Genomic DNA, 16,103 nt, shown 5'->3' on the forward strand with positions numbered 1-16,103 from the left:
GGTATTCATTGACTTAGAAAAAGCTTATGATAGAGTCCCAAGAGAAATTATATGGAGAATTTTAGAAAAGAGAGGTATTAGCGTAACATATATTGAACTAATTAAGGATATGTATGAGGATGTAACGACTAGAGTAAATACTTCAGGCGGAGTAACTGAAGCATTTCCAATAAAGATAGGGTTACATCAAGGATCAACCCTAAGTCATTATCTTTTTACACTAATTATGGACGAACTCACTGCGCACATTCAAGACACAGTACCGTGGTACATGTTGTTTGCAGATGATATTATTTTGGTAGATGAGACACGTGAAGGAGTAAATGCTAAGCTTGAATCTTGGAGGGAAACACTAGAAGGAAAAGGTTTTAAGCTTAGTAGATTAAAGACAGAATATATGGAATTTAAGTTTAGCAATATTAGAAGTAATGAAACAATTGTTAAGATAGGAGAAGACGAGTTGTCCGGAATCGAGAGATTTAAATATTTAGGATCATTTTTACAAAATGATGGAGGGATTGAGAGAGATGTCTTACATAGAATATAAGCAGGATGGGTGAAATGGAGGGGAGCGTCGGGTGTTTTATGTGACCGTAAAGTACCTCTTAAACTTAAAAGTAAGTTCTATAAAACCGCAGTTAGACCTGCTATGTTATATGGAGCTGAATGTTGGGCTATGACTCGAGCACATGAGCATAAGATGAGAGTTGCAGAAATGAAGATGTTAAGGTGGATGTGTGGACATACGAAGATGGACAAAATAAGGAATGAGAGCATTAGAGAGAAAGTCGGAGTTACATCTATTGAGGACAAACTCCGAGAGACACGTTTAAGATGGTACAGACATATACTTAGACGTCCAATAAATGCTCCAGTTAGGTGATGTGAAACCATGATAAACATGCATATCAAACGAGGAAGAGGACGACCAAAAAAGACTTGGTTAGTAACAATAAAACAAGATAAAATTTATTTAAATATAGATGATAATATAATAGGAGATAGGGTTCAATGACGTAAAAGGATTCATACAGCCGACCCCACCTAGTGGGAAAAGACTTGGTTGTTATTGTTGTTTATGAATCGTCCACGAGCCAAATTCATCAAATTATAGTTTTTTTTTTAAATAACTTAAATTTAAATATCCTTAAATTAAAATCTCAATAATTCGAATCAAATTCGAATTGAAGTGAATTCAAACTATAGTTGGATTGAGCTTGAATAAAAGTTTAAATAATTTAAATCAAATTTAAGGTTGAATTTTATTTTAAATTCATCTGGAACTAAAATTATTTATAATTTTAAACTTAAAATCAAATTAGAATATCACATACATTTTTAACTTAAATATTTGATCAATCCCGTTTAAGTAATTTTGATTAAATTGATAAAAATTATTTGGATATAAGTGTGTTTTGTAAATATTTTTAATAATTATAAATATAAAAAAGTGTCATTTTTATTTTTATTTATTTTAAAACATTTTTGTCGAATATATTCGGCATCGGACTGGTTGGTTGCTTGTTAAAAATTACAAGGGCAAAATCGTTCTTAAAATTAGAGGTATTTGGGACGTGCAATTTAGTCTTCCGCCTTTGATCCCACCTCTTCTTCTTCCGCCTTTGATCCAACCTCTTCCTCTTCTTCTTCCGCCTCTTTTCTCCTCCAACTGCGCTTCCTTCAATCTCAGCTCCCAAGATGATGCACATGACCTTCTATTGGGGCATCAAGGCCACGATCCTGTTCGATTCGTGGCGGACCGACTCCTGGACCTCCTACCTCCTCAGCCTCGTTGCCCTCTTCGCCGTCGCCGCCTTCTACCAGTACATGGAGGACCGCCGCCTCCGATTCAAGCTCCTCGCCACCAGATCCAAGCCCTCCCCGATCGCCTCCCCTCTCCTCGAACCCGCCCCCTTCTCCGTCGCTGCTCCCGTAGCCAGGGCCGCCACCGCCGTCCTCTTCGGCGTCAATTCCGCGATCGGGTACTTGCTCATGCTCGCCGTCATGTCCTTCAACGCCGGCGTCTTCCTCGCCGTCGTCGTCGGCCTGGCCGCCGGGTACTTCCTCTTCCGGAGCGGCGGGGAGGAGGACATGGTCGTGGTGGAGAACCCCTGCGCCTGCGCTTGATCGGATCCGAATCCTCCTCGTACGTTTCGCCCCTCAAATTTCTGCCTTTTCTACCTTATTTTTCGGATCGTTTCGTCTCGCTCTATTGCCCTTCTATGAACTGAAAGAAAAAGAATACGATATTTATGGTAAAACCTCATGTACATGGTTATTGTATTATCCTTTATCTTGTTCAGTCTTTGATATGCTATAGAAATTTTCATCCTGTTTGATGATGAACTTAAATTCTTCAATCTTCATCCTAATCCGTTGGAGTAGGTCTGTTCATAATGATTGCTTCAAGTTATTCTTCTTTCTTGTTTGTTATTGGAAGATACCTAAGTATTGCCAGCTCTAAATTTGTCCTATTCAAGGAGAAGCTCACTTCATATTTTGCAAGGAACAAACAAGATGTTAAACAAAGACGCCGGCGTAACTTCTCTCATCACTAAATTAATGTTTCTCTACCGCAAAAGCAATAACAGCAGCAATTGGATGCAGCTTTTATTTTATATTTTTCTTCTACATGATGAACAAAGTTTTCTAGAAAAAAAAACAACAATAACATCAGGAACACAAGATCAATACCACTTGACAATAAGTTTGCAGCTATTTGTGAATCAAAGAGGAAAGGAAATATGAACATTAAAAATTCTGTTGAGTGGATAGTGATGCAAGCAAGGATGAACGATCCCTGTATTTGATTTCCAAAAAATGTGATTTTAACTTAAGAAAAAAGCCGGAGGCAGATGTCTTTTCAATTTCTCAAATGACTTAAAGAACGTTGGCAGATAGATCGTCGTCTGTTAATAAATATTTTTGACCGGATCGGTCATCTAAAATTAATCACCCAATATGAACTAAAACAAATCTGTAATATCAAAACATATCTTCTTTAGAACCAAAATCATATGAGTAACGCACAAAGCCAAATCAAAATCATTTTTTATTATTTATTTTTTGCCTCAATGGATGTGATGCGTACAAGAGAATAAATAGAAATATGAGAGTTCGGCCGAATATTTCAGAGTTTAGCTTCGGATTTATTTAATACGTCTATTGGAGTAACGGTGGGGAGCTCTATATATACTTTTTGAAAAGGGATCAATAATGAGGGATATTTATCTCACCCCACAGTGATGACTTTTTTTTTAATGAGAGACGAACCCGAGGAAACGTCGTTTACTTTCAAAACTAATGGAGCGAAATTTAAACCCCTCGCTTAAAAAGTAAGATTTGGATATAATTTTTCATAAATTCAGTACTATTTAATTAAAATTTAATATATTTTTTTTTATGAGTTACTCTGATTGATTAAAAATTGATCAATAATTAATCGATTTGTCACGAGGAATTTGAAGATATAGAAAATCTAAAATGAGAAATAATTTTTCTTAAATTTAATCTCATTTAATTAAAATCAAGTATATTTTATCATTGAGAATCGATCAAATTTATCTGAGAGAAAGTACAAAAATTTAAAATAAAGTATAATTCACTTAAATTTAATATTATTTAATTAGAATTGAGTATATTTTTTAAATAGTATGGAATTGAAGAGGAATTATATTTTATTTTAGATTTGTTATATTAACAAAAAATAAAATTTGACTTTCAAGGTAGACTAAATTTGATGAGCACATATTTCTTGGATCACTTTTTTGTGGTGCAGGGGATGTGTCACTTGTATTTGTGAGTGGATCGTGGTCGCGATCCGGTCGCAAATGGTTGTGATCCCTTCCTGTGTTCACCATTCCCACCAGGTTATAATTTTTGCTCGGAGCGTGTGGCCGGAGATCGCTCGGAGACCTCCGGTGGTAGATAAGTGATCAGGTTATTGGGCACCGAGTGAGGATGTCCTTCGGGCGGCCTTCAGCCGCCCGCTCCGAATAAAAACTATAACCTAGTGGGGATGGTGAACCTAAGAAGGGATCGTAATCATTTACGGCCGGATCGCGATCACGATCTGACCACAAATACGAATGGTACGTCTTCTGAACTATAAAAAGTGGTTCAAGAGATCCTATCTCAAATTGGATGACATGGTGATAGAAAATTGAGAAGGAAATAATGGATTTTAATTAAAATGAGGGTAATAAAGTAAATTAGTGCCGGGATTAAAGCAAATAAATACGTTTGATCAGTAGCTAAAACAACTTTTTACTGACTTATGGATTGGGATAAAGTTTCAGTCGTAGTTGGGGATTTTTTTGATCCATTTACCAAAATTTTAATTAGAGAATTAAGGGAAAAGAAAAGGGGTTAAATGGAATTTTCGATCTCGTGAGTTCCACGCGACGATCGGGCTATCCTTCTCCTCGGACGGTCTCAACCTACGACCTGTTAGCGTTCCTTCCTGATGGCGGCCTTTCGAAGATTCGCCCAGACGACGACCCTCTTCGGGGCCGTACGCTCCGCTCCTCAGGTTTCTTTCTCACTCGTCTCTCTCTCTCCTTGATTTGATCTCTGGTAGATTCTGTTCATGATCTATTCGCTTACTCTATCTACGATGTCATTATCTTCTCTTTGATTCTAGAAGGAGACGCTGCCGTCGCCGTTGCCGACCAACCACATCGCTCGACGCGGATACCACATCGATCTCGGCGCTCGCGAGAAAGCGGTGAGCAATTGCCTGATCCGTTTCCGCTTTCGATGATCTTTTTGTCTTCTTGATCTGCGATTAAAGCTTTGTTTTTTTTTTCATGTTTGCGTCCCGATCCCCTTGTTTAGCAAGCGTTCGTGGGGTTTCGTGGTGGGTTGTAGTATTTTGATCTTACCGATTTGCGTCGCAGATGGTCAGTAGGAAATATTAGTCGCTTGGGAATGGTTCAAACTACTGTTGTTCGATATCGTACTCTATCGGTCAGTCCTCACTAGTTTTTATGGCACAAGCAAGTCTATGACTTATTCATGGCAGCCCATAAATCAAACTCTCCAATTTGGCATTCTTTTACCTGGTCTAGACCTAATTGACTGATTATAGAGGTTCATGAAAATGTTTTATCTGACCAGATCTTGCGCCTTTATATCTATGGCCTTTTTCTTGTTTGTGATCATTACCAAATGGCATCATCGCCAATAGTTATCGAGGTGTTCATCGCCAAAGGATCATCTTAGCATTTGATTAATGATGTAAAATTTCCAAAACAGGTGTTTGATATCACTAGAACTTTGTTTGAGATGTGGAATAAGATCCTGAGGCATGAAATTTTCCTGACTTTGTTGACTCTTAAGATATAATTGTTTGTCACCTTAGCTTCATACAAAATTATACAAAGTGATCTAATAAACAAAAGAATGGAGCATGCTTGCAATATCTGTTTGGGAATGCTGAAGTGGTCATGTTATTTCAATTGTTTGCAGCCTAGTCTACTGCAGGATAGTTTGGCCATGTCTCCTAACTTGTCAAGAGCATCTAGTGAAAAGGATTTCCTTTTTCCTTTGTTACAAAAGTACTGGGGTGAGACTCCTAAAGTGTCATCTTTAGAAACATTTATTTGACTATTTGAAAGTCTATTTCGAGAACATGGACAAATATGATGAAAAAGTATCCTGATTGGATCAAGCACATTAGGTAACTTTATTCATGTGGGATGACCAATAAGAGTTTTGTAGTTTAGAATCCCAATGGTGTGAAAAAGTAAATAAAGAAGTTGATGGTGGGAAACTTTCATGCATCAAAACGATTCTATCCTCTTGTCATCATGTTTTTATCGTATAAGCACTGAGTCACTTGATTTGATTTATTATGTCTCTATAGAGCTAATGTCCGCATCTTTAAATTTGGTTACACCTGATATAGAAGGAATGAAAAGGACGGCATGTATATATATCTATTAGGAGCCTGTAGCTTAGATGCAATCCTCTAGAGTGGTGAGCCTGCCATATGCTTTGATCAGAGGCGTCAATTCCTACCTCACATATATCTTCTTTGCATGGACATTTTCAAAAAATGAGCAATTGCTTTTCTGGTTAAAAAGTTAAATTTACTAGAGTTGAAGGCATGAGGGGTAGAAAGTGGCCAGCAATCTAAAACCTAGATACCACTAGTAAGACAGTAATCATAGAGTTTATGTAGTATTCATGGAATTCATATAGTCTCTAAATAGAATTCGTAGTGTTAAAAAATAATCTAGATATAGTCTTATCTAGAGTTCATTGAGTCCCATGATGGAATAAAATCCATATAGTTATTCCCAAATATTTGAAATTCATGTCTTGCTGATGTACATAATGGATATGTACTTCAGATATATCTTTAACATCATTAAAGTATTCTAATGAAGGTTCTCATGGGTCAGGTGAGGATGCTCCTTCATCACCTCTCCAGCTTATGTAAAACTTAAAGTCAATCACTACAGAGAATAAACCTTGTGCATGTTATGGCATTATAGAAGAGGAATCTGTGAGAACTAGATAAAAGTGGCTGGTACTTGTCACAAATTTAGATCAATTCTAATTTAAAAATAAAACAATAAAATAGTGCATGCACATCTATATATGTAAACAGTTGAAACCTTCTCCAATTTGTTTCACATCAGCAGGTAACATAGATGACGGAAAGAAGAAAATTTGTGTTTGACTAACATGAAAACAAACTAGCAAGACATTCACTCATCCTGGTAGAAACTTCAGAAACCTTAAAACACTGCTCATCTTTTTATTTTTCTTCATGGGATTGCTTGAAGTGTTTTCATTTATATTTCAACCTTGCGTGTACTTCTTTGTGTTTACTTAATGTGATCAGTAACCTCAATATACAGCTCTTGGAAGAAGATCCTGCATTAAAGAAGTTCAAATCATACAAAAATAACTTGAAGCGGGTGTCAAAGATCGGAGATGTTCTGACTATAGTTGTTGTTGCGGGTATATATATTTTCCCCATGAAACACATGCCTGTTCTTTAGAGTTCTAGGCTTTTTTATAACATGCAATACTGCCTCTTTAGTATGAAATTTTGTCTCAATCAATGATATTCTTCAGCTTGGTGATGCCTTAGTTCTTTTAAAAAATTACTTTGTTTTTTTGTTTTTTTCTCCCTCCTAACTAAGAAAGAGTCTTCGTTGCCTCAATTCAAATTGTCCACTGCCGAGTTGTGTTTGCTAAATTTCTTTATGCCTTTGATTTCCAATATTCTCACTATATATGCCTATTCCTCAATGGATGCTTCCTATCACTCAGTTCCAGAGTATGTTTATCTAAATCATCTCTCCTATACGTCTATTATTGCACATACTGTGTTTTATTAGTCAGGATTTGTTGTAAAAAGGTAAATTCTTTTCGATGTTGTGTTTACTGCAAGAAGATAAAATGACAATTTCCTTGCATAAATTGACTAGCCATTCTACCAGAGATGATTCTCTTATTACAGCACCTTACTGCAAGTTTTGATCTTTTGTTTCATTTTCCAGCGTGCGCCTACGAACTTTATGCAGTGGCAACTGTGAGAAAGGAACAAAGGCACTGATAGCTGATAGCTGCGGTGAGCTGTGAACACCAACAAGACAATTTGCATTCAAATGCTCTTCATTTGATCTTTGCAGACATTTGCTTGTGTTTTTTGGCTATGGCTTTAGAATAAATTTGCTTCCTGCGATGAACTTTTACCGTTGTGACTGATAGCTTCATTTTCTCTGGGATAACAAAATATTATGCATGGTGATTGCATTATCTTAATTTGACCAGAGTTTGATATTTTAGTTTTTTTTTTACCTTTTTTTTCTTATTAATCTGTAGTGTCATATTTTGATTCCAATACTGGATTCTAGATATCAATCTTTTTTCTAAGAATTTATTATTATTATTTTAAATATATTTTTTTAAAATAAAATTTAGTATGCGAATTTTGAATCCGACTGACTAAATATTTGCTTGTGCGTAAATATTTGTTGATTTTTATTAAATGTTTAAAACGATTTAAACGAAAATTCTGATGCATAAAGAATGATTCTAAGATCAGCCATATCAATTTTTTTTTTATAATATATTTAAAATTTAAGATAAATCAACTATTTTATTCAATATAATATTTTTTTCTTTTTTTCTTTTTTAAATTAAATAATATTTAATATTTACAGAATAAATTTTATTCTCTACATGTAGAAAAGTATAGAAGTATTATTTATGGAATTTAAATTTAAAGTATAAATAGATTAGTTGATATAAAGATTTTATTTATATAAAATATAAAATAAATTCTGTGTTTTGAACAACTGACGTGGAGCTTATAAAAGACATTTAAAAAATGCATGCATGTAAACTTTAAAGCTTATAAAAGACATTTAAAAATGCATGCATGTAAACTTTGCAGCGATGAAGATTGTGTATACACTCAAGGTTCAATCAATTTTCACGAAGGGCAACATCACACAACAACAATGCTCAGACTACTGGACTTCTTTCACAAAGGAAACAAAAGGTGGATTAGAGATGTAAGTTTTAGCTCATGAAACGTGTAGGAATATCTAGGGTTCAATTAAAATTTCACAATGAGTTTAAAAAAATATAAGATATCTTCATTAGATTTTTTTTTTTTTTGAGAGAACCCAAAAATAAAGCCATGAAGATTTAGGCCTAAAATGGATAAGATCATGTCATTATAGAAATATGTAGACATTCTTTAAGCACAACAAATAACATCAGAACCATGATCCAGACTAGATATAATGTGGAATGACCTTAAACGAAATTAAGGGTGAGTCCAAAATAGGTCAAGATGACCGGATACTCGTAAAAAAACCCGAAGTAGATGAAAATGATCGAATGCTTAGAGCGACCGAATGCTCACGGAAATGATCCAGAGTGAGTCTCATATTATTGGGATCAATCAAAATCCCACATTAGAAAGATTTGATAAAATTCATAAATTTAAAAAGATATAAAATATCTCTATTAATATAAAGTATTTTGGAGAGAGTCCAAGAGCAAAGACATAAAAACTTAAATCCAAAATAGACAATATTATATCATGAAGATATGTGAACATCATGTGGACACAACAGAATTTATTCTTCAGTGTCATGCAGAGAAGTGGCCTAAGAGCATAGGCTATGATCGTAGCACTGAAAGAGTAATCTGCTCTCACCGTAATACACGAGATGAATCAAAGAAATTCGAGGAACTAATCTTACTCTTACTCAGAGAGTTACGAACTTTTCAGCTTCCCTTGCTGACAAGCAGTGTGGATAGAAGTAGCCTTACAATGCTTCAAGTCGTCAAATCAAATGAAAAAAAAGAGAGACAACATTAAGACAAGACATCTTCAATTGCTATTCCATCATCTGCGTAATATATATTGAGATATTGCCCACCTTTATCTCTTTACTCATTAAGTGACAAATATGAAAGAGAAGATTTTAGAAAAAGGAAAGATAGGAGAGTAGAAGTGTCTACTTCTGGTGATCAGAAGAAGTTGGATCCTCCTGCTCCTGGCAAATCAAGCTTCAGCTTTGCCGGAGGAATAAATAGTATCCCTTCCAAGTGGGATGAGGCAGAGAGATGGTTGATCAGCAGCCATTGCCATCAATCTCCTGCACAAGTCACCAAATCATCAGATATCATAAAGATCCCCCATTACTTATGATCATCTGTGACCAAATATTAATGTTTTCGAGAAAGAACTAAGGGCACCACAACTGAATGTTGGAACTTACATGATTCATGGTAATAGCTCCAGCAAACCAAAATGTCAGAACATTATAGAACCAAGTTCCCCTGCGAGGCAATTCAAAGGTACAAAACTGCCAATTTCCCAAGCTTGATTTCAGCAGTCATTTTGATCTAAGCATACCACAATGGAGTTCAGAGGAAGAGTGCATGTCCAGGTGTTTTGAACACTATGAAGTGAGTTGTGGAAGAAAAAGGTTCGCTGAATCAGAAGCTTTCAAAGATGAGGAAAGAACTAAGACTCAAAGCAGGTTCATATAGGAAAATTGTTACTTAATTTGATGGACAGATGATAATATTTGTAGGTACCATAGAGAAGAAGCAAAGGTTAAGCTTGAGTAAGGCTTGAGAATGCAAGGGCAGAAGATCAGGCTAGTGAGTTGGAGTATTGCAATGTGTGTGTGCTTGTTCTATAAGCCTCAAACCTCCACCTTTAATATCAATCAACAAATGAAGAAAATTTTTGTTGACAAAGGTCACATACTGGTTAACAGCAAATTATCAGAATGCACTAATTTGCATTCACGCAATGTGATTTCCCTTAAAATATCAGATGACTTGTAGGACGTACCATGATTCAAACCTTGAACTGTTTCTGCAGGTGAAGATACAATGGATTAGATATGATTTAGAAGAGAAGATGATGAAGGAAATTGCAGCAGATAATAGGAGAGATGAGGAATAGAGAGCATTGGCGAAAACAGCACAATAAAAATTCATTGAGATCATCTAATCAAGCAGTAAAGAATAAACAACAGCATGATTCGAAGTTTGTAGAACATCCTGTTGCTGCTTCAGCAGAACTAATCATTTCTAAATAAGACAGAGCAGTTCCTCTTTCTCTTTCCTCCATGGATAGAGTTTGCTACAAACTTTAATGATTTATCCAAAGCTTTGGTAACCAAGGAAACATTCATCCAAGTCTTATTGGATTCACTATATAAATTCATCCGACCATCATGCAGTTGTTAAGTGGGAACAATTTATCACCCTTTTCTTTTTCTTTCTCCCCTTCTCCTCTCCCATTTGTGTTCAATGTCATGCAAAGATCTAAAGTCCTGCCAAGAATCAGGATTCGAGAGTACAACTACAGCAGGAGGGAGAAAGGAGAAAAAGAAAATGTTTGTTCAATTCGGCAAAACCATTTCTAATCACAGTTTCAAGAGTTGATAGCCATATCTGTATCATCCAACACCACCTATATTTGACAAAAAACATAATATATGTATATCATTATTCCCACTAGAATATGTGTGTGTGTGTGTGTGTGAAGTTCATGATACATCAGTCAGTCTACCCATTTCGGAAATTGTGAAGGGGAAGCCACTCTTTTTTCTTGATAGCTTTGTTCAAGTAAATGACACAAATTTAAAGGCAAAACTAAATGCTCAGATGATTGATGAGCCCAAACATGGGAAAGGTTATAAGTTTGACCCTATAAATGCATCCCCTCTTCTCAATATGTTCATTATGTAGTCCCTATAAATGCTCAATTTACTTCTATTCAATCTAGACTTTGGTTTACTTTGGTTTTTCAACCTTGAATGGAAAATTTGCAACCTTTTAAGTTGTCTTAGAAATATTGATAGATTAAGTTTATACAATTTTTCCATTCAGTGAAACCCCATATGCTTGATAAATGGTTTGTGAGCCTGTGCTATGGACGGTTGTCAGGAATAAAAAGAAAAAATATCCTAGAGGTACATACACTTGAAAGGTGGCTAATCAGCAAACAACAGATTTCAAATATCCACTTCTTGACGCTTGCTAGTAAATTACCAGAGGCAAACAGGAACTGATTCCCTTCTTGCACATTCAAAATGCCACTCTGCACATATGGGTCCCATGGTGATTCCATAGATTGCTAGTGGTGATAACTTTGAAGATGTCAATCTACATATGTCTAAGTTTTTGTCTAGTTCCACAAGACACAGAAAGATCATCTAATTTGTCAAACAGAACCAAAAAACTTAATCTGGAAGGTTTATTTGATATAATTCCATTTGTTCAAGCACTAATGTGGTGCTGGTAGAAGTTTTAATGAGATCCAAATCAAGTAGCAGGATTTGCACAATCAACATAGTAAATAGTATGTTACCCTTTTCAGCAACCCAAATGAAACATCATAGTATCATACAACTTATGTCAGAAGAATAAGCCTTAAAAGATTGCACAAATTGTGCTGACTTCTACTGAATGCTTATAAATTTATTCAGGAGCAAAACCATATAACAAAATTACATTTGTAAATTCAACAAAAAGGTTCGCAATGACACAAGAAGCAAACAAAGATACTCACATTTTGCCACCTTCTATTATGCAATAGTATAGAATTGCAACAGCCAACAGGTAGTGAGGTTAAAGCACCAGTTTATTCCAGAATACAATCAAAGAACCTCAGAATTTCTGGGTTGATAACATATTGTGAGTAGAAAAATTTCACATGAAGGATATTCTTACAAAAATGTTAATGTTATTTATCTTCTACTTGTAACATCACACACACAATTTATAGTGTGCAATGGCATGGAAAGATAAAGTGGCTACTGGAATCCATCTTGCAACCACAAGATCCTTCTCAACCAAAACTCTAGAATTCAGAAGAGGCTGTGCTGCAATAGGTGATTGTATGTGGTATAGCTCTGTGCTGCAATAGGTAATTGCCAGCGCACCACATAGTCTATCCTCTGATAGAAACTCGCCAGTGTACTGAGTAGGTGAAACTGTGAAAGATAATCCAGAGGATCATGACCTACATGTTCCAAAGGAGTAAAATCAAGCTTGGAAGATATCTGCAATGTACACAAGCAGCTCATATTATGCATGCTTTTTCCATGGTAGCACAGCATATCCAGGCCATAATATTATCTCTACTCCAGAAAATTAATCTTCAAGAGTTCATATGTTGTACTTCAATTATACTGTGAAAGCCGAGCCATCCGTAAAGATTCTCTTAATTTCCTTGCATCCTTTTTAAATCCTGCAATGCGAAGACCAGCTATCACAGCTCGGTGAATAGAACTGAGCACACTATTACCCTCCTTTAAGCAATTCCGCAACAGTTTCGATGCTTTATGAAATCTTCTATTCCTGGTTAGTCCATGCACAATTGATGTATATGTGAAATCATCCTTATGTTCCATATTTTCGAATACTGTGAGTGCTAAATCAACTTCTCCATGCTTACATAGCCCATCAATCAGGCAATTATAAGCCACTAAATTTGAGTTGAATCCTCTCATCTTCATGTTGTCTAGCTGTTCTTTAGCAGCATCGAAATGCCTCAGCTTGCACAAACTATCTATCAATATAGAGTATGTATAATGATCACTTGCAATTCCAGCTTCTTCCATCTCATTGACCAACTGAAATGCATAATCTAGGTTACCTTCTTTGCACTGCAAATAAACTATAGTATTATAACATGCTGTGTCCGGGTTGATTCCATTTCTTAGCATTTTCTCTACACATAAACTAGCATCTTCAAGATTACCCCTTTTGACCAATGCACTTATTGCTGCACAATATGCAAACACATCTGTTGTATAGCCTTTCTCTATCATCCCATCAAATATCTGAAATCCCTGCTCAAATTTTCCATGTCTAAAGCAGCATTTCATGACTGTTGTGTAAGTAATCACATTTGGATCATAATCTGATTCACCCAACTCCTTAAGAATCTTCCTTGCTTCAGCTAGCCTACCAGATTTGCATAGGCCATCAATAATTGTATTGTATGTAATCACTTCTGGAGTAAAACCATGCCTTTTCAAGTACCTAAAGAGCCTGAGGCCACTCACGGCTTTCCCAGACTTGCACAGACCATTAATCAAGGTATTGTATGTGGTCGATGAGGGAGAGATACTTTTTGATCTCATTTCTACATAAATCTTAAAGGCACCCTCTGTATGTCCGAATTTGAACAAGCAATGCATTAAGGTGTTGTAACTCCACACATCTGGCACGAGTCCAACCTGCAGCATTTCTTCAAACAGCTGCAGGGATCGTGATGGCGAGCCATGGTGACTAGCTCCAGCGATCAAAGAATTATAAGTTATGACATCAGGTTTGATTCCTGCTTCTTTCATCCTATAAAGTATCGAATACGCTTCATCAATGCCTTCCAGCCAGCAATACGTGTCGATCAGAGTGTTATACGTGACAACATCAGGGAGGCAACCTAGTCTAATACCATCAATGATGACAGCCTCAGCCTTTTCCAAGTTCCGAGCTTTACAAAGGGAAGCAACGCAGACGTTCAACAAGGATGTCGAAAGTCCGCGGATCATTACCTCATAAGGGCAGTCGAAGCGGAATCGAAGTGCCACACCGATCAACAAAGATCCACAAAAATACCGTAAAAATTAAGTGAAATTTAAGCAAGATCGAATTTTGAAGAGTAGGCCAGTGGCGCAAAATATCAGACAGATCGGCGTAAATTACATAGAGAGCTCACGTTCAGATATAGAATCGCTACCGAAACAGATCGAACAAATCAGTGACGTAGAGTTTGATGCGAGAACGGCCGGCGACGTCGGAGGAATCCGCCGCAGTACTTCCGCAGCGGGAGGTTGGGCGGCCGCCGATGTGGAAAGACGAGGAAGAAAACTACGGAGTTACTCTAGCCAAACTAAAGGGATATAACTCATGCTCTTATTGGACTCAGCCCAGTTAAGCCCAATTACGTCAATAACAAGCCCAATTCCTATTACAATAATCAGTCAGGTTTGTAAAAAAGACGATTCGTTCATCCCAACATCTCAATTCCAATGCTCGGTAGTTTCGACCTGCATTACAATAATCAGTCGTGGAAGGGATCCGGGTGAAGTTATCACCTTTTATTTTGCTGCAATTAATCAGTTAATTTTATGTGCAGGTGTTATAATACTTTATTACAACAAATGTAAATGAGTATTGTAACATTAACACATTAACAACATCCGATTATAAAACATTAACAACATCCTAATAAAACTAAGAGTATAACAATGAGAGGATAGATGAACATGAGAAAAGAAGGGAAAGATATTTATTTAATTTTCAATCAAGTAGATTCCAATAATTTTGTACACGTCCTATTTATATGACTAAAATATAAAGAATACATTAATGAATAGAATATGAAGTGATAGCTCTCTTAACATTAAAGGGGAGATGAAAAATCAAAACTTCTGATTAATCAAGATATGGTGAAAATATAGGTCTTCAATCATAATGACATCCACACTTATATTCTTAACACTCTCCTTTAGATCCACTTATATTCTTAACACTCCCCTTTAGATGTTATTTATGATACCGTCTCATTAAAAAACTTTACTAAGAAAATCCAGTAGGAAAAATTATGGTGAAGAGAAAAAGAGTATAGTATAATTACTCTCCCTCTTTATTGTTTGTGCAATTTTCCCTGAGTCAAGGTTGATCAGATTGACAAATCTTGAGTTGGCTCAAGCTTGAGTTTTATTGTTGAATTTTGATGTTTGACAATGTATCAAGATTACAGGTCAATTGTTCATATGGACATTGATGGTCATATTAGCGCAGCGGAACCGACAAGAAGGGGTGAATTGCCTAAAAAAATAAACCCCTTTTTCGATCTTTTGATTAGATTTGATTAGCACAATAATAATAATGAATTAATTGAACAATTAAATAAAAAAAAAGTAAGAGGACAATTCTATTTACTTGGTTACAACCTAGGTGGTTGTTAATCCAAGGCATTGAAGAAAACTCTACTAAAATTCTCCTTTGTTGTAGGCGGAGGAGCCTCTTATAGAAGTTGATAGCTAAAAATAAATTAGGAAAGTGTACAATACTTGTTGTTCAAGTTATCTGTTTTCTAACTCCAGGGCTTTTTTTATAGCTCCTGAAAAATTATATTCAAGGCTGGAAGGCGCCTCCAACGTGACAAGCTTTATCCGTGCGAAGATAAAATTTTATCTTCGCTAATGGTCACTGGAAGGCGCCTTCATACTGTTCATGGAAGGCGCCTTCCATACGACAGATAAAATCCTTTGCTGATCTCTTCCTGTGGGTGATGCTCCGGCTAATCGGAGTTGAGCTCACACGAATCCAACTCCGACCTTCTCCTCGAGCAGTCTTCCTCCCCAGCTTCTCGTCCCTCAGACCGCTGCGTGCGTCCTTCTTATCCGCGGGTGTACTCTTCCACATCACCTTGTCCTTCGGATACACCGAGCCCGTCAATTCCCTTCCCGTGCCATCATTATCTCTAATTGCATCTTCGACTCGACTTCTTGTGTTCCTAAGCTCCTGCATACTTAGACACAAAGATCAAATACACAAGACCTACCTTAACTTAGTTGATTACATCA

The 16,103-nt window shown here is 36.3% G+C and overlaps 3 protein-coding genes across 4 annotated transcripts; 2 read left to right on the top strand and 1 right to left on the bottom strand.

The window, feature by feature from the left end:
• The first annotated feature begins 1,531 nt into the window (after window positions 1-1,531).
• On the top strand, window positions 1,532-2,352 carry LOC121968114 (copper transporter 5.1-like). Its single transcript, XM_042518614.1, has one exon. The coding sequence runs from the start codon at window positions 1,699-1,701 to the stop codon at window positions 2,125-2,127; it is 429 nt and encodes a 142-aa protein (XP_042374548.1). The 5' UTR covers window positions 1,532-1,698; the 3' UTR covers window positions 2,128-2,352.
• A 2,017-nt stretch (window positions 2,353-4,369) lies between these two features.
• On the top strand, window positions 4,370-7,782 carry LOC122056071 (succinate dehydrogenase subunit 7, mitochondrial-like). 2 transcript variants are annotated; one of them, XM_042617848.1, is made up of 4 exons: window positions 4,370-4,531; window positions 4,643-4,726; window positions 6,870-6,972; window positions 7,518-7,782. In XM_042617848.1, exons 1-4 carry the CDS (start codon window positions 4,466-4,468, stop codon window positions 7,571-7,573), a joined length of 309 nt encoding a protein of 102 aa, XP_042473782.1. In that variant the 5' UTR covers window positions 4,370-4,465; the 3' UTR covers window positions 7,574-7,782. The 2 variants fall into 2 exon arrangements, with proteins under 2 accessions (XP_042473782.1, XP_042473783.1); XM_042617849.1 differs by having other exon boundaries at window positions 4,377-4,531; window positions 4,646-4,726.
• Window positions 7,783-9,250: 1,468 nt separating this feature from the next.
• On the bottom strand, window positions 9,251-14,384 carry LOC122056072 (putative pentatricopeptide repeat-containing protein At4g17915). Its single transcript, XM_042617850.1, has 3 exons — window positions 12,071-14,384; window positions 9,759-10,366; window positions 9,251-9,635 (listed from the first exon to the last, which is right to left on the bottom strand). Exon 1 carries the CDS (start codon window positions 14,058-14,060, stop codon window positions 12,684-12,686), a length of 1,377 nt encoding a protein of 458 aa, XP_042473784.1. The 5' UTR covers window positions 14,061-14,384; the 3' UTR covers window positions 9,251-9,635; window positions 9,759-10,366; window positions 12,071-12,683.
• Window positions 14,385-16,103: the final 1,719 nt, after the last annotated feature.

The sequence above is a fragment of the Zingiber officinale genome, chromosome 3B (genome assembly GCF_018446385.1).
Source record: "Zingiber officinale cultivar Zhangliang chromosome 3B, Zo_v1.1, whole genome shotgun sequence".
Classification (NCBI taxonomy): Eukaryota; Viridiplantae; Streptophyta; class Magnoliopsida; order Zingiberales; family Zingiberaceae; genus Zingiber; species Zingiber officinale.